At 51.0% G+C, this 22692-nt stretch overlaps 8 protein-coding genes across 8 annotated transcripts; 3 read left to right on the forward strand and 5 right to left on the reverse strand.

Annotated features, from left to right (window-relative positions):
* Window positions 1–513: 513 nt before the first annotated feature.
* On the reverse strand, window positions 514–2259 carry BJX67DRAFT_109376 (uncharacterized protein). Its single transcript, XM_071024295.1, has 2 exons — window positions 2079–2259; window positions 514–1977 (listed from the first exon to the last, which is right to left on the reverse strand). Exons 1-2 carry the CDS (start codon window positions 2127–2129, stop codon window positions 976–978), a joined length of 1053 nt encoding a protein of 350 aa, XP_070885945.1. The 5' UTR covers window positions 2130–2259; the 3' UTR covers window positions 514–975.
* A 1634-nt stretch (window positions 2260–3893) lies between these two features.
* Window positions 3894–6463, forward strand: BJX67DRAFT_372156 (zinc metalloproteinase family protein; the record flags this gene model as incomplete). Its single annotated transcript, XM_071031209.1, has 5 exons — window positions 3894–4193; window positions 4244–4339; window positions 4388–6122; window positions 6187–6313; window positions 6367–6463. The coding sequence occupies 5 exons, from the start codon at window positions 3894–3896 to the stop codon at window positions 6461–6463; spliced, it is 2355 nt and encodes a 784-aa protein (XP_070885946.1).
* A 614-nt stretch (window positions 6464–7077) lies between these two features.
* BJX67DRAFT_109419 (uncharacterized protein) lies at window positions 7078–8264 on the reverse strand. The gene is made up of 4 exons (XM_071024296.1): window positions 8027–8264; window positions 7907–7963; window positions 7791–7847; window positions 7078–7729 (listed from the first exon to the last, which is right to left on the reverse strand). The coding sequence occupies exons 1-4, from the start codon at window positions 8088–8090 to the stop codon at window positions 7338–7340; spliced, it is 570 nt and encodes a 189-aa protein (XP_070885947.1). The 5' UTR covers window positions 8091–8264; the 3' UTR covers window positions 7078–7337.
* Window positions 8265–9927: 1663 nt separating this feature from the next.
* On the reverse strand, window positions 9928–12487 carry BJX67DRAFT_381302 (grainyhead-like protein; the record flags this gene model as incomplete). Its single annotated transcript, XM_071032996.1, has 4 exons — window positions 9928–10247; window positions 10311–12154; window positions 12268–12411; window positions 12474–12487. 4 exons carry the CDS (start codon window positions 12485–12487, stop codon window positions 9928–9930), a joined length of 2322 nt encoding a protein of 773 aa, XP_070885948.1.
* Window positions 12488–14261: 1774 nt separating this feature from the next.
* Window positions 14262–14988, forward strand: BJX67DRAFT_109487 (uncharacterized protein). The gene has a single exon (XM_071024299.1). It carries the CDS (start codon window positions 14412–14414, stop codon window positions 14919–14921), a length of 510 nt encoding a protein of 169 aa, XP_070885949.1. The 5' UTR covers window positions 14262–14411; the 3' UTR covers window positions 14922–14988.
* BJX67DRAFT_109486 (uncharacterized protein) lies at window positions 14989–15838 on the reverse strand. The gene has a single exon (XM_071024298.1). The coding sequence runs from the start codon at window positions 15635–15637 to the stop codon at window positions 15056–15058; it is 582 nt and encodes a 193-aa protein (XP_070885950.1). The 5' UTR covers window positions 15638–15838; the 3' UTR covers window positions 14989–15055.
* Window positions 15839–16420: 582 nt separating this feature from the next.
* On the reverse strand, window positions 16421–20793 carry BJX67DRAFT_109484 (CLH domain-containing protein). The gene is made up of 5 exons (XM_071024297.1): window positions 20425–20793; window positions 20347–20373; window positions 19333–20297; window positions 16985–19278; window positions 16421–16915 (listed from the first exon to the last, which is right to left on the reverse strand). Exons 1-5 carry the CDS (start codon window positions 20740–20742, stop codon window positions 16623–16625), a joined length of 3897 nt encoding a protein of 1298 aa, XP_070885951.1. The 5' UTR covers window positions 20743–20793; the 3' UTR covers window positions 16421–16622.
* Window positions 20794–20913: 120 nt separating this feature from the next.
* BJX67DRAFT_353571 (RMD1 family protein) lies at window positions 20914–22625 on the forward strand. Its single transcript, XM_071029131.1, has 2 exons — window positions 20914–21401; window positions 21453–22625. The coding sequence occupies exons 1-2, from the start codon at window positions 21063–21065 to the stop codon at window positions 22416–22418; spliced, it is 1305 nt and encodes a 434-aa protein (XP_070885952.1). The 5' UTR covers window positions 20914–21062; the 3' UTR covers window positions 22419–22625.
* Window positions 22626–22692: the final 67 nt, after the last annotated feature.

A 22692-nucleotide genomic window follows, 5' to 3' on the forward strand; every position in this document is an offset into this window, starting at 1 on the left:
CAGGGACTCAGGACTTGTTCGAACCAAGTACGGCCAGCATCCCCGTTCCAGGGAGCACATCTGTTCTGTGGTCACGCCAGCCCCGTCTCCTTCCGGCTTCACCCGTGTTGCTGACCCGCGAAGCTTAAGTACGTCTACCGACGTAAGTATATATCTCCGTGCCGTCAGGCGAGAGTGCCCACAAGGCACCTGCGGGTTTGGCCATGGCCCGCACCGACATTCATATCACGGCGATCATTGATGCCCATCTTCGGGGTCCTTGAAGAAGAGCAAACGAACACATGTCACTACAGCCACTCCGGATTTGCGCATTTAGATTCTGTATATCATTTCGTTCCAGCTCTCATGTTTATTTTATTTTTGTACAACCTTTATACACCTGCAAATACCTGCAAGTTAGAGGGGCGAGACGCGAGGTTTCTAGGTCATCGAGTATCTCCTTATCAATACAAAGAAGGGTTTGAAGTTGATGATAGACGTAGATTGGTCGCGCATAACTACGTTTGTATCTAAGGATCGAATGCTACATTTGTGACTTGAAAATGCAAGCGAATTTAGCCTGGGTGTGATTCAGATATTTGATGGGCTTGACAAGAGGTAGACATTGTTAGTGAGTCCTTGCAGAGAACGAGTAATTTTCCCGGTAAGAGTGCGTAAATGCTGCAAAGGGACTAGAAATGTATGCAATTTTTTCGCCAGAATGACATAGGAAAGGAGTATGTGGATACGTATGAACAGAAAAATACGGTGTACATCGCCAGCGGTGGTCCTCCCGAGCTGGGCCTGGACTCAGGAAACGAAAGCAGGGGAAGAAGGTGAGGTCAAGATCCAGATTATTAGGTAGATAAAATAGGACATGAAAATGGTGTGTACATATCAGTCATCAAGGGTCGTAACAAGGGTTCCATGACAGCGGGAGGAAGGAAAAGAAAAGAGATTGATGCACCTCGTGTGAGAAGGAGGAATTGGGCAGGTCTACGGCCGCAGTTCTCCACCCAGCTGCAAGACGGTTCCGGGTCCTTTCTCTCCTAGCTTCGGGCTTTCGATCCCTGGGGGCAGCAGATTGTCAAAATTGGCCCGCTTTCGAGTGTCCCGATTGGCAAGAGGCGTTCTGGCAAGACCACCCGGAGTTCGGCCACCCCAGGCAGGCTGGGCCGGGCTAGGAGTGACGTTGACAAAATCTGCAAAGTTGAACTGTTGACTGGGTGTGCCAAAATTGGGAAATACGCCTCCTCCCCCTGGCGTTGGTGTCAGCGAGGGCAAGACGGCATGCTGGCTAGGTGGAGTCGACGGAGGAAAATCTGGGGGTTGGCTCTTATTTGCAATTCTGGCTGGTGTAGGAGAGTTAGCGAGGTACAAGAGTAGATCTGCTCCATCCTCATGACGCATGTTGCGGTCGTGCCGCGACAGGGAAGCACGCTTCGAGGGAGGGGTGCGAGGAGGCGACGAGCCCACAATAGAGCTAGCTTGGAAGCTGTGCACCGGGAGATCGGGGTCATTGTCATCGTCCGACTGTGCATGGTATCCTGGAGAGGAAATCTCGGGAATGGGAGCGGTTTCGGTGATGAGTGGAATGTTCTGTCGAGTACTATGGGGGCGAAATCCGGGGGACGACTCGGGCAGTCGATATGAGCTCTTCCACGACACTCGGGATATCTTAGCTGGACGGTCCGCAACTGAGTCTGATCGGAGACGCTTTCGACTGGCAGAGAGCATTGGTTGCATGACGCGGGAATTGAACGTTGCGGCGTGTCTGTTCCTGGAAGATCGTGGGAGCTCCTTCGAATAGGACGATGCTCGCAGGGGTGAAGTTAGAGGAGTCTCGCAACGGCTGTTGGAGATATCGGAAGAAGAATCAGAGGGTTTGTCGCTGGCTCCGAAGGAGATGTGTAGTCCTCCATCCCGGCGTGAGGGGAGACGCCCATTCTGGTACTTGACTTTGGCAAGACCCAGACGGTCCTGCAGGTTGAGAGACACCTATCATTGGGCACGAAGCCAACGTCAGAGCTTCCTCTCTTGCTTAATCTTTGCGGTGATCCATTTTGGGGCCGTATTTTGGGGTTTCTTGACTGACATACCTGGGCAATGTCGATTTTGCGAATCGTTTTCTCGGGGTTAGACAGGACCATTGCTCTCGAGTGAAGACGGCGATGCAAAAATATTGGACAAGAACAAGATGAAGCTTGAAGGCCTGGCCAAGAAGGGATCAAGCTTCGGAAAGAAGGGATGCTCGAAAGCAGGAGTCGAGCGAAGAATGGGTGAAAGATGGACAGAGGTCGAGAGAGAGCGGCTGGACAAGAGCCCTGGAGCAAGGGATTTGCAATCCAATTGGAGCACACAAGTTGCACGAAACAGGAACAAGTTGACTTGTCTTTGAATCCAAAGAACTTCAGACGCCAAAAATTCCTCTAGAATACAGTGAAAGCCAAATTTGCAGCAAAGTTCCTTGGGAACAAATCTTGTTGGTATCCGACCAACGCAGTCGAGAAGGGCGTCTAGGCAATTTGTGTGATGTGGAGCGAAAAAACGCGTGCCGTCGTGACGACGCATTCCCTGGTTCGGCCGCATTCCTCCCAGCCTCCGGACCCATGATCCTGAGATCAACTCGATCTCCCCGGATACAGAGCTTCTTCTACGTGTCTATGTCCTGGTTTCAAGCTGGAATGGAGCCACCTCCTTAGCAGCGCTTTCGCGAGCCAGATTCTTCGATCTCTTCTGCTGCATTCCTCCTTTCTCATACTTTCTTGCGGCGAAGGAAAAGTATTCTGGGAGGTTGGACAACCATCTGCCGTCCATGTCGGTCCTGTGCAACTGGACTGCGATTCTCCAGAGTAATGCTCGGACAAGGAAGATGGCTGTTGTAACTGAGTTCAGGAGCAGAGAGAACAGCGATCAGGGCCATCCAGGAACAAAGCAGGAACAGGATGCATCTGGGAGGTATGACGTGGTCGGGGATGATGCAATCATGTCGTTGAGATCCTCACTCATTGGTCCTTTGGGGCCCGGAGCTGCTCTCGACAGCTTGTCCTCCACCCAGCCAGCGTGAAACCGGTCAGCATTATCGAGAGGAATAATATTGAAAAAAAAAAAAAAAGCAATCGCTGGGATGTGAAACTCGACGAGTTCTATCCAGTCCACAGACCCACTTCGGTCGCGATGGACAGTTTCTTATGTCTCATCTCTCATCGCTCATCGCTCAACACCCTGGTCATCGCCTGAATCTGGCCTGGAAGGAGAGACTGGATCGTAAATAATCATTCTTCCTTCCAACTTCAAGGTTTGCGCTGGATTTGATTCTTCTTCCGCCTTCATCCAACGCACAGCTCCAGCTTGAACTCCAGCTTATCTTGGTATGTTGGAGCAGGAACCTCCCGCTTTGATGGCTGACGATTGCTTCTTTGCCTCGCCAAGCTCCAGTTGTCCAGCTTCTGTCCCTTTTTGTCCCCATCTTTTCTTTGCTGTTCATTCATATTTGCTGTTTCTTACTCTTAGCTAATGTACTCCAGCAGTTCAAATTCTCTTCTGTGCCCGGAAGTTCCAGTATATGCTGGGGAGGGGGGCAAGCTTTTGTCAACACCAGCCGCAAACGGCCGCCCAGCCCTCGCCTTCCAGATAGGAGATAATAGTACAACTCGGCCACTTCGTCGCTCGTTACCTGCCAATCATCCAAATGCTCTACCCTCCCAGCCTGCCGGTGTACCAGTAACTATACTTTTTGTGTGCGCTGGGAGTTCTTTGGGCCTTGAAGCTTAACTATCTCAAGCTCCGGCTTGGAAGGGTTGCTCCTTCCCGTTTCGTCCAACCCTGCCAGCCCAACACCAACACTCTTCATCCCTATCCAAGTCGCCATCCCCCGCTCGCCCCCTCCAGACCTCGATCGTTCGCCCTTTATCATGCCGCTCTTCAAAACCCTCCGCCGTCGCTCTCGGAGTACTTTCCGAAGTACATCACGTTCAACAGAGGAGTCCTCCACAACCCAGTCCAATGGGGACGGCACCTCGGGGAATTCCTCCTCAACCATCGACTCAGCCTCCTACACCTCTGCCACTCCACCATCATCTATCATGCCTACGCTCTCGTCCAATAACCTACCGTCTTTGGTTGGCTCCAATGGCAGCTCTAATGGCACAAGCTCTTACTTTCCTCCGCCCCAGCTGCGCTCGAATCCCACGACGTCACGAAATAGCTACTTCGTATGTTCCTCTTCCCTTCCATGCTATTTCGGAGTCTGACCTTATGACAGGGTGGTAGCTCACCCTCCATTCATGGTGTCGCTCGGTCGCCTGCCCCAACCTCTCCCTACGCTCCCAGGATAATTTCCATCCAAGAAAATTCATGGGTATGCTGTAAAGGTTAAAAATCTTTTCTCATGCTGATTTGACTGTAGGTCCATCAAAAGGTCCTATTAATCTACGGCCAAGTAGGAGACCCAAGACAGCACCCGCTGGATGGAAGCGTAACGATCAGCCTCCACCAAGACAGCTTTCCACCGATTTCTTGGCCGGTCACTTCGTCTCACTTCAAAGCTCTTGTGCATCTGGTTCCCGGTCCCAATCGCCTACGCCTCGACTTTGTGTCGACCAAATCGTCGTCCGCTAGCCTCCACCATGCCACCCACTCCTCATATATCAATGTGAACTACCTCCCGTTGTCCAATTCCCCACCCCTGCAACTTGTGATACTTCTTGGAAAGGACTCCGACGGGACTTTTGACGCAGTGCCTGAGAGGAAACAGCGTGAAGGCAATGATTTAGAGACAGCTATTCGAAAATATCGAATGGCTGCGTACCTTTGGCAGGCATTCACCGGCGAACAGATGTTCCGTAATAATGCCGGGCGGCGGTGCTTTCGTTTCGAAGAGGAATGGCAGCCAGGCACAGCCAGCCGACGTGATTCAAGCAGTCTTCAGATGCGAAACGAGGCAAAGATTCATATCGTTCGGACCGAGAAGACTGTCAGGGAGCTCCGCGACCTTCAAATTGCCCAGCAGTATGGGCAGGCCACTCGAAAGGATGAGCTTTTCCGGATCGCGCAGGATGCCGTGAAGAACTATTTCCAGGCGAAGCCAGGCCAGAACCGATACGTTTCCGTCTTGCTGCTCGACTCACATTGGGATAGGGAATTGCAGACGATTACGGGCCATGCCGCTTTAGGCTCGAGCCAGGGCGATCTTAAGATGGCAATTTTTGGGTCCCACTGCCTCCAAAGCTATCCCTCTAATTTAGAAGAGGTGGTGGATTCTTTCTCGGACTGCACCCGGACGAACACAGACCATGTCGCCAATGACTGTGGCGAGGCTGGATCCAACTGGGAATCTGCCAATCTAGGCATCGGAGCTCATCTACACGAAGTTGGTCACGTCTTTGGTTGCCCGCATCAAGAGTCCGGGATCATGCTTCGAGACTACGTCCGGCTTAACCGTTCCTTCCTGACCCGCGAGCCGTTCTCCACTCGGACAAAAACACAGGGTCTTAGTCCGTGTCTACCACAGGATGAGTGCACCTGGCATCGACTAGATGTTTTGCGCTTCCGATTCCATCCCTGTTTCCGCCTCCCTAATGATCCCCCAATGAGTTCGGACGATAGCGTTCAGGTTTGGCCAGTAGAGAATGGCAAGATCTTGTTAACCGCTGCGACCGGAATAGCGTTTATCGAGCTATACGGCGAAGGGGACCAAGTATGTCACCACTTTATCGAGTACATCCACAGCGAATCAACCAGCAATGGACTCCCGAAACAGGTCACAGTTACAGAGAGCGACCTGCGACAGCGAGTATTCGGCAGTGACAAGGAGAAGAAGAAGAAGCAGGTCAAGATGTCCATATTTTCCGGGGGGCTCGGCAAATTTACTGTTGACTCGATCAGCAATCTGAAATCCAAGAACTCCCAGGTGAAGCTTTCCAGAGGCGTTGGTTTCCGTGGATGCAAGCTTGGAATATCACAGCTAGCCGGGAGTCAGCCGGAGGAGCTGCTCCTAGACTGTGCCTTCCAATCTACTAAGCTCCTGACCTCCATCAAGGTATATCACGATGCCAAGTTGCATGGTCTAGAATTTCTCTATGAGGATGCGACAAGTCAACTATTCGGGAGACGGGAAGGGAAAACTGATGATTTTGTGCTAGGTAAGTCTACCTTGATAATAATCTGAAGCAAGCTTTGCACACCAGGTCTAATAAGTGGACGAAGATACACGAAGGGGAGAAATCCTTCTCGGCTTCTATGTGCGGGCAGGACACTGGATCGACGCTATTGAGGTTCTAACTAGTTTGGGCAGAAAATCTGGCATCTTTGGTAATGCTGGTGGAGGTTTAGGGTATGGATGCCTTCCATTCTCTCCCGTCGCTGTTACTAACGACGCTGCCATAGGTACAACCTGATCCCCCCACTGGGTTACAAAGTTGCCGGTGTCTCAGGGTCGTGCGGAGCTTGGGTCGACGGCTTCTCACTCATTATCATGCATTAATCACAGTACTACTTACGACCAAGAACTACAGCTCTCCCAGGCTCGCGACTGCATCTGCACATGATTTCGGCCATCTAGATCTGCACTTCCGGGACCTTGGGTCTCCTCCGATTCTCTGGACCTCAAAATCCGTCCCCTCCCGACCATTCCGGATTGTCTGGGCGATGTGCGGTTTAAACCCGCTATTGGCGTCGTTTCGTGTTCAGCATTTGATACCAACTTCTCTGGCGTACCTTCCTCGGCTGGGATAAGCTTGGATCGAATGTCAGGTACATGTGACATATCCTCGACACAACTAGCACAAACATATTATATACATTTGGGAGCGGCAAGTGTGCATTCTTTCCACTGCTGCTCCATGGGCGGCATGTTAAATCTACTTTTTTTTCCACCCCAGCGTCTTTGTCCGGATTGGAATCACACGGCGTTGGTGGTTGAATTGGCCATGTATACCATGATGAGTTAAGCGGGACTTATACCATGGATGGTTTGCTCTGAGTTGTACCATACATAATCGATAATAGGTCAAAGAGATAATAGATAGTACCATACATTACATCCACGCATGTTTCAAACTGCGGTTTCCCAATTAACCTACAGAGTGCCTAAGATATCCTGCGATCCCGAGTGGGATTTACCTTGTTGCTTGAGATTGCGATGGAATTGATTAGAAACTACCGCAACGACTACCTACCACCCACAAACCGTTCTGCCGTGAGTAAGGAAGTGTGTGCAGCTGCACATGCAACCCATATCGACTGAAAATGAAAACTCTATCCCCGAGGCAATTCCATCGACAGCAGAACGAAAGTGTAATACCTTGTCCCAGAAGCCTCTGCCCATAATGAGCAATCAACGAAAGTCAGCGATAATGCTAAACCCCAACGAGTTGAAGGATTGTTAATGCCAACGCAAGAAAAACGCTATCCATGCCTTCCTGCGTAAATCCAGCGTTGGTGGGAGGGGCAATGGTATCAGTTGGGGAGTCGGAAGTCTCAGTTGGACTTTCATTGTCACCTTTGGAGGAAGACATGTTAGTCTGGAACGAAGTAGTTGGTCCGTCGGTGGCACTGGTGGACACTTCGGAGGAGGTAAGGGAGGTAGGGGAAGTAGGAGATGGAGGCTGGTCAGATGGGACACCGCTAGTATCCGTCGTCATCGGAGGCTGCCCAGTTGTGGGCGCAGGACTCGACTCGAAAGTGTCTGTCACGACAGTCGGCGAGGTCGGTCCACAAATGGTTTCAGTGACTGTAACAGTGGCCAATGCTTGCCATGGGGGTTAATATACTTGTCGGCTCAGGGGGTCACAGGAATAGGTGGAGCTTACCAGAACGGGGAACGAAGATGTGATCCACCAGAGCATGGACTTCATTGACATTGTAGTCTTCAGATTACAATGAGAGGAGGTATATTAGAAGGTGAGACGATGAACTGGGGGCATACCAAAGTGGTCCCCAAGGTCGAATCCATCGAACACAGCATCAGGTACTTCCACGTTCTCTATTCTCTGGAGTTAGGAATAACCATCCACCTCAGACTAACTTCAGAGTGCATCTGACTTACCGTTCGCGAAGACAGTGGCAACCAGCAAGTACATAGCAAGAAGAGTAAGGAGCTTGTACGCCATCTTTCAGAAAACAGATTCCTTTGAGTTAATGAGAGCAATGACAGACGATGTTGGAAAGTAAGCGAACGAGGAGGGGTAAGAGCAAGAACGAGCGGTGTGATGAGAATTTGAGCAAGAAAGCAAAAGCAAGGATGAAGAAGAGGGTGGAAAGGAAGAGGAAGTTGGAAAGGCTGGAAGCAAGAGGGACTCAGAGTGTTCCAAGGTTGAGTGTTACCTACCTAGGTACATACCAAAGAACACTTCCATTTTTGGAAGGTACGACAGAAACCAGGTGGACCCGGCCTGGAAGCCGGGGCCGGCTCCTTCGCAGGGAAGGTGCCATTCGACGACTTCCAAGATGCTCATTCAGTGCTTATTCGGGGGTCTTTCATGTTGGCCTTGGGGCTGGTTTCGAACTGCCTCATTCGTTCGTATATTTATGATGACATCGGATGCTGAGACTCCGAGTTGGCACAGTGCTACGACTGACAACGAGAAGGGCTATGAGTTATGGACACAAGATGCGCTTGCGTCGGGGATCACCGAAAAGTCCACCGTTCCTCAAGACCGGCATGAAGAGGTCATCTACACAGGCTAGAATAGCCCAAGTTCACCCGGCATGTATCGGGGGCGCTCGTCCTCTCAGAGCATGGCCGGCCTTCTCACACAACAAACGGCAACTTTCTAGTCTGAAGAGGAGCGTGGCCCATACAAGTCAAGCGTATGGGGGCCTTAAATAAGCTTTTGCAAGGCCCACCGCATCCACCCGCCAAGGCCTTCCGCACTTTCAAATTCCAGACCGTCGATCGACTCAGTCCGCACGACGCCGAGGCCAGCTAGGCAGGATCAACGGATACCAGAAAGGGTGGTCAGATACTGCCGTCAAAGAGCCTTAGCTTAGGAATCTTCTTGAAGTGGTTGTGCTGGCCACGTATGAGGAGGAAGATTCAGGCCATCTATCCCAGTGCGATATCTAGATCGTCAGGGGTCGAGACCCTACCACCGACAAGGGACTGCGTTCATGCGTGCGATCCCGACCAAAAGTCCAAGGACGGGACATTCTCTCTTCTTTATGCGTCAAGTCGGAGAACCTCTCCAACTGTGTTTCCATGATTTTCACAAGCTAGGCTAACGTGTTCTGAACCTATGCTATCGCCCCAGTGATTGCGCTCATTCATCCGTCCCGAGCACTCCTCCTTGAGTATCCGTTTTGCACCCGACACACTGTCAGGCTACTCTTTCCACGAACCGTCTCGCACCAGGCAAATCTTCCATATCAAAATGCAAAAGTAGGTTGGCATCACCGAGCCGAAAGAGCTGGCAGGAGTTCCAGCGTAGAACGAACAACAGCACATAACACAACAACTTCGAAATTTTATAATCAGAGGGTATCTCTTCGTGTGCATCGATTGTCCCTCGAAACCTGAACCACAAGACCGCAACCAAAAAAAAAAAAAATTCTTCATGAGACGAATATCCTCTGTCACCGTATCACGCGGACAGCACGGAGCATGTCCAGCAACATAGGACGGCTGACGGTATCATCGATTAGTATGCAACGAAAGTAACATCAAAGCGACGCTTATCCATGTAAAAGCAGGGTATCATTGCTCGGGAACTCGTTTATTATCCCCGTATTCAACGCCCCCAGTTCGTCGCGAGAAAGAACGGAAAGAACCTGAACTCCGAAAAGTAAAAGCGAGCAAGAAGAAGAGGCCAATTAGCACAAGGTCCAAGCCCCGAAACGCACCAGGCGCTCCTGAATAGAACCCAAAACAGTATTTTTTTGCCCCGAGGATGGACCAAGGTATGACTAAAAATTAGAGAAGACAAGTATCCGTACTGGCATGGGAGACGTCTAATATCTCAATTTGACTTCGACGGGGGTGGGATTATCTGCGTCGGGGCCCACCATGTTATCAACTGTCGGCGCTTCCGAGATCTCAGCAACCATATCTTGTCCGTCAGGGAGTTCGCGAACGACATCGTCATCGACCATGATCCGAAGTCCATTTTCTTTGACGAGAAGTATTCGCATGATACGCTGGGGATCTATGCGTTGTTTCATAGATATTTTTTCCATCAAGTCACGGGCGGTTCGTTCTGTAAGGTAGACAGCACGGTAATAGTCATCTTGGTGCTGACCATTCCTGGGGAAGCGAACATAAAAGCATGCAACTAGAAAGATCTGTTAGTCTGGAGGGTCGTTCCATCTCAGTTGTAGACTCTGATATTACATACTCGGTCTGGGTTGTCGTTCGGCCGGAGGTCTATACGTTGGGTCGATATCCACCGCCTCAATGTAGCCCATTGGTGTGCTGCCGCTTCCTGACGGGACTCGATGGACTTTGACGGGATACCTGAGAATGTTTTTGTTGTCTGGGACCTCAGACGACTGCCGCGAATACCCTGATTCATAGAACGAATTCGATTGCAGAACGGTTGAAGGATGAATTGGCGAATTAATCGACATATGGCTGCTGATTGGCGAGCATTCTTGCAGAGCATTCCGATCAATATTGGATTGGCGTCCACCAGGAATCTCCTGTTTGATATAGTCGCGGTTATCAGGAAGCTGGACGGGATACGAGTCTGGGTCATCATATTCGTCACCCCGCAAACCGAGAATGCTTACTGGCCGAGTCGACGAGAACATGTCTTGCAGAAGAGCCAGTTTTTCATGCAAATCATCACCAACACTCATATTCGAGCCATCCTGTGAGCTCATCGATAACGTTCGCTTGTGCTTGAACATCTTTGATGGACGTGGGTCAGAGCCCTTGAAGGCAATTGCGGCACTACTGCGCTTCCGTTTACCAAAGCTGCTCGTGCCCATTTCATTCTGCTGAATCTGCTGGCGAAGTTTCTCGATGGTCTTCTTAACATGCGCCACATCATTGGACAGCTTCCGTTCGGCCCCATGGTCGCGGAAAAGCTTAACTTTGCAGTAGCATACTTCGGCAGCAGCTGAATCTGAGGAGTCGCCAGCGACTATCTCTGTTTTCGCGCATAATCTGACCGGAATACCCTTTACCCCTTTAGAGTGACTGAAGTCAGTAGACAAAAAATTGAAACGGACTGATATAGCACAATCTGATGTCCCAGTTGTCGGGTTCGGGGACCATGTAACACAGAACCCGTCAAACGATGAACTTTCAAGCTGGATCCGTCGATTCTTTTGATCCTCAACATTTCCCTGGGTCGGATCAACGTACTCAACGGCCTGCAGCTTTCCGCCTCTCTGGTGAGCTTCGCTGGTGCCCCGTCCTTCTTTCCAGAGCTGCCAGCACGCCGCGGGTTTCAATCTTTGTTCTTCTTCTTGGAATGACACGCGGACGTACGTTCGGTACTTGGCCGGCTGGGAGTTCAACGGCAATGGCTCAGTGTCAACAACGGACATGGAGTAGGCCTGTCCCTTGTTGAGGTAGGTGACTGGAATTTCATTTTGATGGTTTATCATGGCCGTTGGAGCTCGTAATGTAACGTGATATCGAAAACTGTAGAACCCGCCCCCGATTAGCTGACGGAACGAAAGAAACGGCGATGGAAGAATGTTTGGCTCATACTTTTCGCCCGGTGGTTGAAAACCCTGTTCGTCTGACTCTCGCACCGCTGAGGTCATATGCGACTGCGCGCTCCCCTGCATATCCACATCATTTAGAGACCCTCCATCAATGGATTCATTTACCCCATCGAAACCTGTGTCGCTTTGGACAAATGCACTGGGTGCAAATGTTGCCTGGGCCACAAAGGTTTGGGGATTTTGAAAATGAGAGGGGTTAAATTGCGGATGGAATGGATCAAGAGATATTCCTGCACCATTTGGGGGATCACCAGCCTGCTGCGAAAGAGAAGCAGGAGTCATCACGTTCATACCCATCCCAGGTGTATGAAGGTCACCAGCTGGACTGTGATAGACGCCACCTAGGACCCCGGAGTTTGGAGTATAGTAGCCATGAACTTGGCTGAGGGGATCAATGAATTGGAGCGTGTTTGGGTCAATTATTGGAGCCATATATTGCGGATCTTGGGGAGGAGGTGCGGGTATGGAGGGACCAAGTTTCATGTCTGTGTCCATAGCAAATCTATCAAGAACGGTCAGCTTTCGGGCCACACTATTCTCTCTAATGGATACATTAAGGTTCCTCCCACAGAAGGCAAAGAAAAAGGTTACGGAATAAACTCAACCTTGACGTACTTGGAGGGAGACACATGTTCCAACGAGAGCTGGGGATGAAGAGCGGTAGTAGTGTCGGTGAGTGTTGCAGAAGGAACGACAACATCCGCGAAAGTCTTCTGAAATTGCTGAATCAGGTCCTCGTTGGGCTTCTGGGAGCTCCGCCTAACAGGCATAAATTAGCCCGGGTCGGCTATTGGAATAAACAAAGTGGCACGAAAACGTACCTGTTACGAAACATTATGGCTGGGTCAGGGCGTGTTATACGCACCTGGCAGTCGAAAGAGCAGGACCAAGATTTGTGTCAGGACAAAGTGAGGAGGGGCACGTAGCCAATGCTACCATCCAGGTTACAAGCAACGTGTATCTAACCGGGCGCCAGAGAAAACCAGGAGCTCAAGTCTGGGAGGTTTCCCGTAATGTCCCCGCGCCCTTGATCTCCGAATTCCCTTGAAGAGCCGAAGCGGCGGTGATGGGTGTAAATTAGACAAGAATCGAGCACGAGAGACAACTAATCATTGTTTGACCGCAATCGCGAGACAAGAAAAGGTTTCTCGCGGCAAAGGTAAGAAGAGTGTTAGGCTGAGGGAAAGGAAGCTGGTGGTCCGATAGGGTGGGCGAAGTCATGTACAAGTCAGATGTTGGTGAGAGGTCAATCCGTCCAAGGGGAGGTGGATGTTCGCTGACTCGGAATAAGCTGGCGGGATAGGCGACATTCAAGACTGAACTGAAGAGAGCGAGAGGTGGAGGGGAGGACAGAAATGGATCTGATCGCTGGAGGTATGGAGGGGTGGAGAGAAATCGGAAGCAGGTTTGCGATAATTGTTCGGTGAAAATGGAGGGATGAATAATAAAGGGCGAGATGGGAGAGAGCAAGGGCGTAGAATCCCAGGAGTAGATTTTGAGCAGCGTCAAGACGAGAAAGATAGAAAGCCGCCCAAGGAGATTAGAAGTTGCGCGCAGGGGAGGGGGTGGTTGTTGAGGAGAAAGAATGGGGTGTGATGAATTGATGAGCAGGCTTGAAAGGGGCGGGGCCCAGCTTTGGGAGGTGGAAGAAGAATGGGTGGGTCGGTCGATTATTTACAGCAAATACCGAAGCGATAAGAAACGTTCTAGAAAACCCAGCGCCTCCCTGGACCTGACTGCCGTTCCTCCTCCGATCGTCTCCAGATTCATCCAATTCCACTCACTGGCGAGGTTTCCGCCAGTGGAGTCGAACCAGACTCTGCCAAACGGCCTGCTGTTTGGAGTTTACAGTACGGTTACAGCATTTGGTATCCCTCGATCGGACGAGTACTGTGGTCGTCATCGTCTGAGTTCAGAGAGTTGAGGTGCTTCGTTGCAAGGCAGTGCGTCTTCTGCTGGTGTGTCTTAGTCTCAGCCACATTTGTCAAACCCAGCCGAATCTCGTTTGCAGCCCTCGCTGAGGCAGATTGGCCTGCATGTGGGCTTCTTGTTGGTCGCTTCTTGGGCGTTGTCAAAGCTTCAAGTTGCCTTGCGATGCTGCTTCTGCATACGGCGCTTAAGAGCGCGTGCTCCACGAGGTCATGTCAATTTACCAGAAGCGTCTACAGATTGGCCCGTTTGGCGCATGGCGAGCCTTCCCAGGCAAACGGAAAGAGTCCCTCAAGAAGATTGTAACGGATGCGCAATTTGAACTTCAATTCCTTCACACGCATCTTTAGACGGCGATACGAGATTTACAACCTTTGCAGGAGACCGTTAGAATCCATTTGGATCTGTACCTGTTTTACTTTAGCATCTTGATGTAGTGCGTAGCTGAAGTTGGATGTTCAGATGGCATTGTAAAGGTAGCTTCAGTTGGTCGTGATGCTGATGGACAATAATAGACAGCATATCCCGCCTGCACCGGTGGTGCGGTCACCATACGGAGCTTGATTTGGTCAAGGATCCTGTCATGATAAATAATTGTTTTCCCTGACAAGTTGACATTGGGTGAGTGTCACTCGGGCTTGTACAAGGAGCTTGCTCCTACGGGGCACCACTGATAGATTTCCTATTTGGGATCGGACTCGCTACCCGCCAATAAAAGTGTGGATGTTTCGACAATCTCGATCGGAGCTTGAATTTCCAGATTCTGACTGATCCTGAAAGATACCAATACAGAATTTCATGCAGCAACTTGAAGCATCAGGCGGTCTTTCATGCTCAGATCAGTGAGTCTGTATATTCCCCTAGGGTTAAGAAAAACGGAGGATCTTGACTCCATCACTGACTCCATCACTGACTCCTTCTCATTTCGTTACCTCGGAAATCAGTTAGACCCAAGTTTCCGAGAGGCAGGGCCGCGGGACGGGCCTGGTATTTTTCTTTTCTTTTGTTCACACCGTGACTTCAAATCCTCAACATCTTCCCGAGCATGCAGTTGGACGAATAAGAATGATCCGAGCCGCCCACCCCGAAGTGAAAAGAGAGCACTGACCACCCAAGTGACACTCCACAATCTGATGTCAACCAAGCATCAAAATCGAAAAGCGCCCTCTGGTGAAGGAGCACCCGAACACAATCTTGACCAATGGGATTGTGCCCCCATGACTTCAGAGCTTAATCAATCCTCTGTCAATGTTTTCCACGGACTCGGGAAGAGAGAGCGAGGCACTAGGAAGCCCCTGCTGAACGAGTCAATCGCTCGCTCCGCAATCAAGATATTGTGAACTGTGTCCAGTGTTGATCGGACTCACGCGAAATCGATCCCGGGCGGCCTGGCTGCTCGTATCATCTACTCACGAAAGCAGGTCGTCTCTATTGACCTCGAAGCCGAGCAAGTGAGGATTCCCTGGTCCCAACTTCACGATCGCCCCCCGGTGGGAAGCGCAATGCACGAACCGAGGAAGCGGAAACCTACCCAGGTGGTAGCGAACATTAACTCAAGATTCCACTCATTGGATGGATCACCTTCGTCAACGATCGACTGCCCGCGTCGAGGATTCTTTTCCCTGTGGCCACCAACGGCGGAGCAACGGGGGCTGAGTTTGTTGTCACTTTTGTTCCTGCCCATGTGCGACAAGCGCCCCAGCGAACCTTGGAACCCTCGCTGGGAGCTCTCCCACCAATGAAATGTCCGCCACCAAGGCATCGGCAGCCGTGCGCTGAGAGACGGCCGATACTTTGATGCCTGAAAGATGGCTTTGAAGTGATCTCGCTCGGCGATCGACATTTTCGTACGACTGCGGAACGCCAAGTTTGCCACACTCACGGCCCATGCACTGCTCCAAGCCTTAACTGTGTGTGATAAGGAGTGATTCTCCGACCGATGCGCTGTTATAAGATGCATGGGCAGATATACCCTCCATCCCAACATCAACACACTCATGACGACTCTGGAGGAGCCCATTAACCCCTCATCGGGAAGCTCGGCATTTGGACTCATGACTGTGCGATCGCCTCTTTTCACAAAGCTGGGTCTTTTTCTGGAGTCTCTGAGTTTGCAGACTGCGCATCCTTTCCCAACAGCAACCAGAGCCCTGAGCCTAGGGGGTTACTGGTTCAGGCGATCTCCAAGCGGACTCACAGTGGGACTCTAAGGAGGCAGCACGGTTCTTAACGAATGAACAAGTAATCACCGCTTTCAGGAAATACCAAATCAGGTTCAATATCTGTTGCTGAACTGCTAGAAGAGAGGACGACAACCAGTTCAGGCTCTGGGTTCAAGCCTCACTACTCATGGACAACGCTGTTCCTACTTAGTCCCTGCCACGTTCAGAGAGGTGAATCTATATCCTTGATTTATCTTCCTAGTTTAATGTAGAATTTTGAGGCTAACTTTTACAGCATGGATCCGATATCCAATGCAAGCAATCGCAATCTTAAATACCATCTCAACCTTCCTGGACCCAAGGAGAGACACTCACCCACACCCGCTGATAGAAGACGAGTTAAGCATGTTGATCTGTGTCACCAAACCATGACAGACTCCGTCCCCGAGAATGCAGCTGCTACGCTACTGACGTAACTGATAGAGCCAGCACTCCCGTGCTTGGGGTGTACTTGCTCGCCGTGCTGCTAGTAGTCAGGGTCTGCTATTCTAACTAGTAGGGACGTAGGTTGTAGGCACTGGACCATCAGACAATGATAGCGTCATCCCGACCATCAGTACCTGTTCAATTTCGAACCAGAAATCCTATCAATGTGCTGTCCATAGTAATATCATGGGTATCTTTAATACATATGGCAACGTCGCTTTGAAACTTCATGATAGTTGAAGCGCAACGCGCCAAATGCGTGTCGAACAACGCTTAGTCAACATACAGTGCTTCGGCCGAAGTAAAATCAATGCTGGCATGGCAACCGCCCCGAGAAGAGATCAACCGTTCATATATGACAGTTGAAAATGAGCTCCCGGGATCTACGGGGAGTTAGCCCCCTGCCTCTCCAATAGCCTCCAATTCCTTGGCCAAGGCACATATCCGACACCCTTGACCGATTCTATCCCGCAAAAGTCGAGCCGTAGTTACTTTGGCGCCCACTGTTCGAGAAGTTGACGAAGAGTATTCATCTAGAGTTAGAGTGCGTGACGGTGGGAATGGACGTGGAGTTTCAGCGCCCGATTCACCTCCAGGCGTATGCCCTGGCGACGATGGCCCAGATGGACGAGCATGGGACAAGTGGAAGGCATGGCCGCAGGCAAACGCGACAAGAATCTCCCTTTCTGTCGATATATATTGTATTAGTCGCTGGCTTGATTCTCAGAAACAAAAAGGTAACAGTATTAACTCACCGTTGGCATGGAATGGATGTTGGCAGCCTGCGCATATCCCAGCGTGCAGCGTGGCTGAATTGATTCGCAGTGTTGGGTGTTTCTCAGTGTCATCCTCGTTCCCCATCTCATCATCCCGTTGCTCTGGAACAGTCTCGACGTCCTCGTTTTTAGAGGAACCTTCAATGATGCTGAATTTGATTCCCCGCCGTTGCCCACCACGGAGGCTGTTCATGCCAATCGCCACTTCGCTTTGGAGGATCTTGGCGGCTCCTTGACTGATGCTTGCTTGGAGATCGTGCTCGCGAAGAAGGCGCGTGAGGCCCTCTCGAAGACCTTCAATCTCTAGTCCACTCGGTATACGTCTGACAAGCTTGATAGGATCGATGGATGTTCCGGCTTCGACCAGTAGACCGTGGATGAAACTGGGCTTGTCCATGGAATAGTCGACAAGGTCCTCCCAAAGGTCTGGGTCGTCCTGAGACTTCGCAAATGCGATAGCCTGCGAGACGTCCTTTAGGTCGGAAAGAATTAGATTTAATGCCTTCTTCGCCTGTCCCATTTTGGACGACAGGTAGATGAGCTCAAGGGTGAAGCGGTGTCGCTCGCAAATAGCCACAGCTGCGTCAAATGTATACGCTGTGCTTGTTTGCAAAAACTCCATGAGCAATGGGCGGTCGTACCGTGCAAAGAGATCCACAGCCGTGTCGGCGAATTGGTCCACGAGATTCTTGCCTTCATCGGCTGCTAATTTCGTTGCCGCATCTCGACCGTGGCGACCTCGACGCGGTTTTCCGGAGTTATGAGGAAGGGATTCCCCACGCCAAAGAGCTCTTAAGTAGAAATAGACAAACAAAGGCCTGTCAGCGGCCTCCAGTTGCTGGATCACTGTTGCTGGAGGGACAATCCCTGTGTGCGCCTCACTAACAAGGAGCTTTATTGGCTCGGCCGTTATATCTGCAAGTTCGGGTATAGGCGCCGATTTCATTTGTTCCTTTGACACTCGAATCATGATAAATGCGGGTATATCGTCCGAAAGTGCATCCAGAAGACGATGGTCGTTGATCAAAGCCATCGCCGTATCCGCATCTTGAAGCTTAATATAGCAACGTAATGCGTCGCTATAGTGGCCGCCGGCCAGATATAACCTGGCTAGACACCGCGTCAATATCCGTCCATCCTCCGTACCCAGAATCTTTTGCTCAGATTCTAACTGTTCTTCGATAGCAGATGTCATGTTATCGACGCTGAACAGATCAAACGGCCAAGTGTCGATGAGCACGCTGAACCTTTGCCTGTCACGGGTCAGATAATATTTGAGAATGGCCTCGTAAACTTCTGGAGATAAAGGTGGGCGTATGTCTATAGGAACAACAGAAGAAATTTCATCCAGCCTGTCATTCTCGATGAAAGCCCATGTCCATTGTTCCCACCTCGGCGTGGAAGCTAGTGTTTTCACACAAACGTCCGCAGCTTCTCGCCACTTATTGTCTCGGGCGAGCTGCTCTATCCAGAGTTCGCCGATACGTCGCTTTTCCTGTTCAGCAGCAGTGACAACCCCGCGATCTGTTGCCGTGACGGACGATCTGTCATCACCGAATAGATCGGTAAGACTAGTTTGCGATCGTCCTGGTACAATAGAAGTATTGTCACTAGCCTCGTTTATAGGCCCTGCTGCTTCAGGATGCTCGGTGAGAAGCGTCCAAGCTTCGTTGTATTTTTCGTGCGCATTAAGCCATGCAAGATGGTCTGTAAGATCTCTCTTCAGAGCGACGACACAATCATAAGGACTATGCACAAAGATTTTAGGTCCTGTGCTCTGCGCGACCTCCTGCGCTTCTGCGGATGAATGCTCCTCAGGGCCCAATTGACGTGAGGCAAACGTACTCGGCGCTCTACTGGAGGTCTTATCTCCACTGCTTGTTGTACTGCGGATGCTCGCGGCTGAACTTAGAAAGCGTGCGGGATACATTGTAGCATCCCAAAGACCGGTACCAAAAGCACCCAACGCCCCGCGTTGAGACACAGGCTCATCGGTCTTCCAAGGCGGCAGGATGCACATATGGTAATCCGGCGCAGTGAGGTTCTCGAAGCGGCTAACCGACAAGGTATCCGCACTAACTTCCTCTTTGCTTTCAATGTCAATAATACGAAGCTCGGGTTCTTCCCCGCGGGAGCGACGACGAGCACCCATCCGACTACCGCTGTGATCGGTCTCCCCGGCTGGGTCGCGATCTATTTCCAAGTACGCAAGAACAGCCAGAAGTCTTGGCGTATATAACGAGATCCCTGATATAATACAGTCTGTTCGTAATCTGCTGCAGCATTAGTCCCCGTATACTTCGCACGGCTTGGCACATGCAGCTTACATGGTGGCAACCTCGACAGTTCCAATCTTTTGATCTTTATTGCTCTTATTTGGCCGGTCGGGATAGACATTGATCACCCAAACAGTACCTCCCCAGCCAACTACCAGTTTCTCCAGTCTTTCCTTCACAAGCGTCGACTGTGCCGGTGTGGTCGGTTCATCATAGGATTCTCCTCCTTGCTCGATCGGCAGCTCGCTTTCTAGAAGGGATTCGTCAACCCATTCAGCACGAGCCCTCCAGACACTAGCCATCTCCTCCCACCCTGGGCGGTTGGGGCGATCTGTATGGCTAACCCGTTTCCACGCGAGTTCCGAGTCCGTCGAGTCGAGGTGAAGATGTGATCGCATAATTTTAATGCCTTCCTCATTGACCCAGGCCACATACTTGCCAGATAGAGACCATTTTATCGTGCTAATCGAGCCTTCGCCGCTGTGCAACACAGTGTCCTTACCGGTGTTGCCCCCAAGCCCAAAAGTCCCCAACCAACTCGAGGCGGTGGAAGCGGCGCCGCCCATTGTAGTAGAATTTGTGCTCACACCAACCCTACCTCCGATCGTAAGGATCAATTCACCCGCGCGCCCGCCCGACACAAATGTTCGATCATTTTTGTATTCCGGAGATACTGCAACGGCCTGGACCGGCCGGCCGAAGTTGCGTAGCACAACATCTTTTTGATCAACGAGCGATGAGACGCATACGTTGCCATCTATTGACGAAGTAGCTACGTATATTGAGTTGGACGGGGTCGCGGGAAGGGCAGTTTGGGGAGGCGGCTTGGATTGACCCCGAATGCTTCCAGTGCCAGAGGACGGAGCTGGGGCCGGTTCTTCCGCAAATCTGGTGCTCAGCCCGTGCTTCATATCCGGTAACGGAGGAGAGATAGGCGATGTTGATATTGACGTAACGGTGGCGGAATGTGCATGGTAGACACGCAGAGCGCGAAACAAAAGTATGGAGAATACATGCTGTGCCGAGGTCAGCTCAGGAGGTTTCATATATTCCCTGATTACCCACAATGTTCCCGTTGTGTGTGCCAACTATCTATTGAAGCAATCAGCCATATGTCAATTATCATAATCTAGTATTACATACCATCTTGTCCCCGGTGGCCAGAAAAGCGCTTGTTGCATCTCCATTCCGGTAAATACCTTCCAACTGTTTGGTCAAGTACGCATACTTGAGGTGCGGCTCATCATCCTCGTCATCGTTTCCCCCATAATCCGACTCTGATCCAGAACCCGCCACGCATTCTCCCTCCTCGTCGTCCCGATCGTTGTCACCGTCATCAGTTTCGACGTGGACATGCCGATTAGGGCGTCTGTGCTGGGGCCTCAGTCTCGCAGGCGCGGCCTGCTCCAGATTTTCTCGACTAACGCTCTTCGATGCCTCAGTCGCGCCAGGCGCGTCCATGGCGGGAAGGGTCGTTTCGTTCCTGCGACTGAACCTCAAGCGAGAGGCCGTGCAGACAGAGAACATCGGCGGAGGAACTGGCGGTCCCACACTAACCGCATCGGTAACTGACTCAGCACTGCTATGAAGTCACGCGTTTCTGTTTCTGGTTCAACCCAGGTCAACTCGAAACTCTCATTGTTATTACTATTGCATGCTTGACGGCAATCCTCTGCTGGCTTTGTCCAGAAGGGGCCATGGTTTGTGAGGCATCTAAAGGCCTAATATGATATGCACCGACGAATCTATGCTTACCGTTCATCCCCTTCCCCGGTACTACCATGTTTGCACGACCACATGCCTCGTCGGTCTGCAAACGGACTGCACTGAATCGGCTGCTTAAACAGCCCCAGAGCCAACGTATTCATGCGTCGTCTCCGTTGAGTCTTCCCCGGCGGAAAGATTTTTTCTCCTCGAACGCCTTCCTTGCTCAGAAACAACCTCCGACCAATGACACGTCCGAAGGGGTGTCTCTAGAGTTTCAAACGCAGAGGAGAAGAGGCGGAAGATCTCCAGCCGCGCCAACATCATTACGCAGAGTTGCTGTAGAGGCACAGAGGTCGAAAGATAATTTCCGGTCAAAGGCCCGGCTTAGGGAGGACGGCCTATTGCAAACCAGGGTTCGTTCCCCTATGTTCATGACCCGCAATCGCTGACACTTCAATCAAAAGGCAGTTACTGCCTACGCTGTAGCCGAGAAGTTCAATATTCGCAAAGTCCGAGAAATTTTACAAGAGAGAGGTTATGAACCAGATCCCCTAGAGACTGGTCTATATCCCCAGGTGGTACATGTCCAAGTTCCTTTGGACTCGGTACGCCGAGTAAGCAATCCAAGCGCGGCCGGTCTATCCTCGGAAGAAATTGGCGACATATTTGTCTTCCCTTCGGGGACAGTCGTTTCGTGGGCACTTCCTGAAGGGTTCACCTCTTTCTTGGCTACCAGGACGCTACTCCCAGGGGCAGAGGGGGCGCACGTTGATAGCCTCGAAACAGAGGACCTAGAGTATGTCGAAGATACAAAACGGGAGAACAGCAGCATTCAAGGCGACACCATTATTCTCGGAACCAAGCCTAGCGACATTGTATCAGAGCCACAGTCTGCCCATCAATCTGTGGACACAGTTCTGACCAAGGTCGCATTTTCTTCAGGGTTAGCCCGTAGCACGAAGCTAGCGGTGCTAGAAACCCTACTTTCCAACTACTTCGAGTCTACGCGATCCATTCCTACTCTCTTGTCACAAGGCTCTCGCCTTCCCTTCACCCGAGACTTTATCCTTCGAAAAACGGGTCAGCTCCTGAGCGTCCGCGCTCAGTTGAATCTCTACTCGGAACTCACCGACTCGCTTCCGGATCTATTCTGGGATAGTCGGCATGAGCTTGGCTTGGAAGGGTACTACGAACAGGTTGGGAGGGCTTTGGATGTGGGGATTCGCATCAAGCTACTGAATGAGAAGATGGATTATGCGCAAGAGATAGCTAGCGTCCTCCGTGAAAGGCTGAGTGAGACGCACGGCCTCCGATTGGAGTGGATTATCATTCTCCTCATCGCCGTTGAGGTTGGATTCGAGGTCCTGAGGCTCTGGAAAGAACGTGTGCAGGAACAACCTTCTGCAGCTGAACAAGCTCACGGCAGTTGAGCATACCCGGTTTTTCATATCTATGTCCCAGTGGAGCCGGTTTCTTATTTTGTCGCAATTATTTGTATTTTTTTTCCTCCATAGATTATACCCCGCTCATCTCGGAATAATGCAGTTTTCATCACCAGCCCAGCATGTAGTTAACTGAGGAGGCGGCAGACAAGGTGACGGCGTGCTTAGTCATACTATCCTCACGTGGACTTGGCACCAACAACCTTGAAAACAACATTGATTACAGTTGGTAGCCTCGACAAAGGTTCGTCTCGGGCTTCTC

The sequence above is a fragment of the Aspergillus lucknowensis genome (genome assembly GCF_044049455.1).
Source record: "Aspergillus lucknowensis strain CBS 449.75 chromosome Unknown BJX67scaffold_21, whole genome shotgun sequence".
Classification (NCBI taxonomy): domain Eukaryota; kingdom Fungi; phylum Ascomycota; class Eurotiomycetes; order Eurotiales; family Aspergillaceae; genus Aspergillus; species Aspergillus lucknowensis.

Excerpts from the sequence above, each read along its gene's own strand:
- BJX67DRAFT_109487 (XM_071024299.1), top strand. The coding sequence starts at position 14,412 with ATGCTCAGATCAGTGAGTCTGTATATTCCCCTAGGGTTAAGAAAAACG.
- BJX67DRAFT_109419 (XM_071024296.1), bottom strand. The coding sequence starts at position 8,090 with ATGGCGTACAAGCTCCTTACTCTTCTTGCTATGTACTTGCTGGTTGCC. Across the intron at positions 7,848-7,906 it reads CGACCTTGGGGACCACTTTG|ACTACAATGTCAATGAAGTC; the intron begins GTATGCCCCCAG and ends TGTAATCTGAAG. Across the intron at positions 7,730-7,790 it reads CATCTTCGTTCCCCGTTCTG|CATTGGCCACTGTTACAGTC; the intron begins GTAAGCTCCACC and ends CCCCATGGCAAG.
- BJX67DRAFT_109486 (XM_071024298.1), bottom strand. The coding sequence starts at position 15,637 with ATGAGTCCAAATGCCGAGCTTCCCGATGAGGGGTTAATGGGCTCCTCC.
- BJX67DRAFT_109484 (XM_071024297.1), bottom strand. The coding sequence starts at position 20,742 with ATGGACGCGCCTGGCGCGACTGAGGCATCGAAGAGCGTTAGTCGAGAA. Across the intron at positions 20,374-20,424 it reads TGGCCACCGGGGACAAGATG|ATAGTTGGCACACACAACGG; the intron begins GTATGTAATACT and ends TTGCTTCAATAG. Across the intron at positions 16,916-16,984 it reads ACATCCATTCCATGCCAACG|AAAGGGAGATTCTTGTCGCG; the intron begins GTGAGTTAATAC and ends ATATATCGACAG.
- BJX67DRAFT_353571 (XM_071029131.1), top strand. The coding sequence starts at position 21,063 with ATGTTTGCACGACCACATGCCTCGTCGGTCTGCAAACGGACTGCACTG. Across the intron at positions 21,402-21,452 it reads ACGGCCTATTGCAAACCAGG|GCAGTTACTGCCTACGCTGT; the intron begins GTTCGTTCCCCT and ends TTCAATCAAAAG.
- BJX67DRAFT_109376 (XM_071024295.1), bottom strand. The coding sequence starts at position 2,129 with ATGGTCCTGTCTAACCCCGAGAAAACGATTCGCAAAATCGACATTGCC. Across the intron at positions 1,978-2,078 it reads GCAAAATCGACATTGCCCAG|GTGTCTCTCAACCTGCAGGA; the intron begins GTATGTCAGTCA and ends GCCCAATGATAG.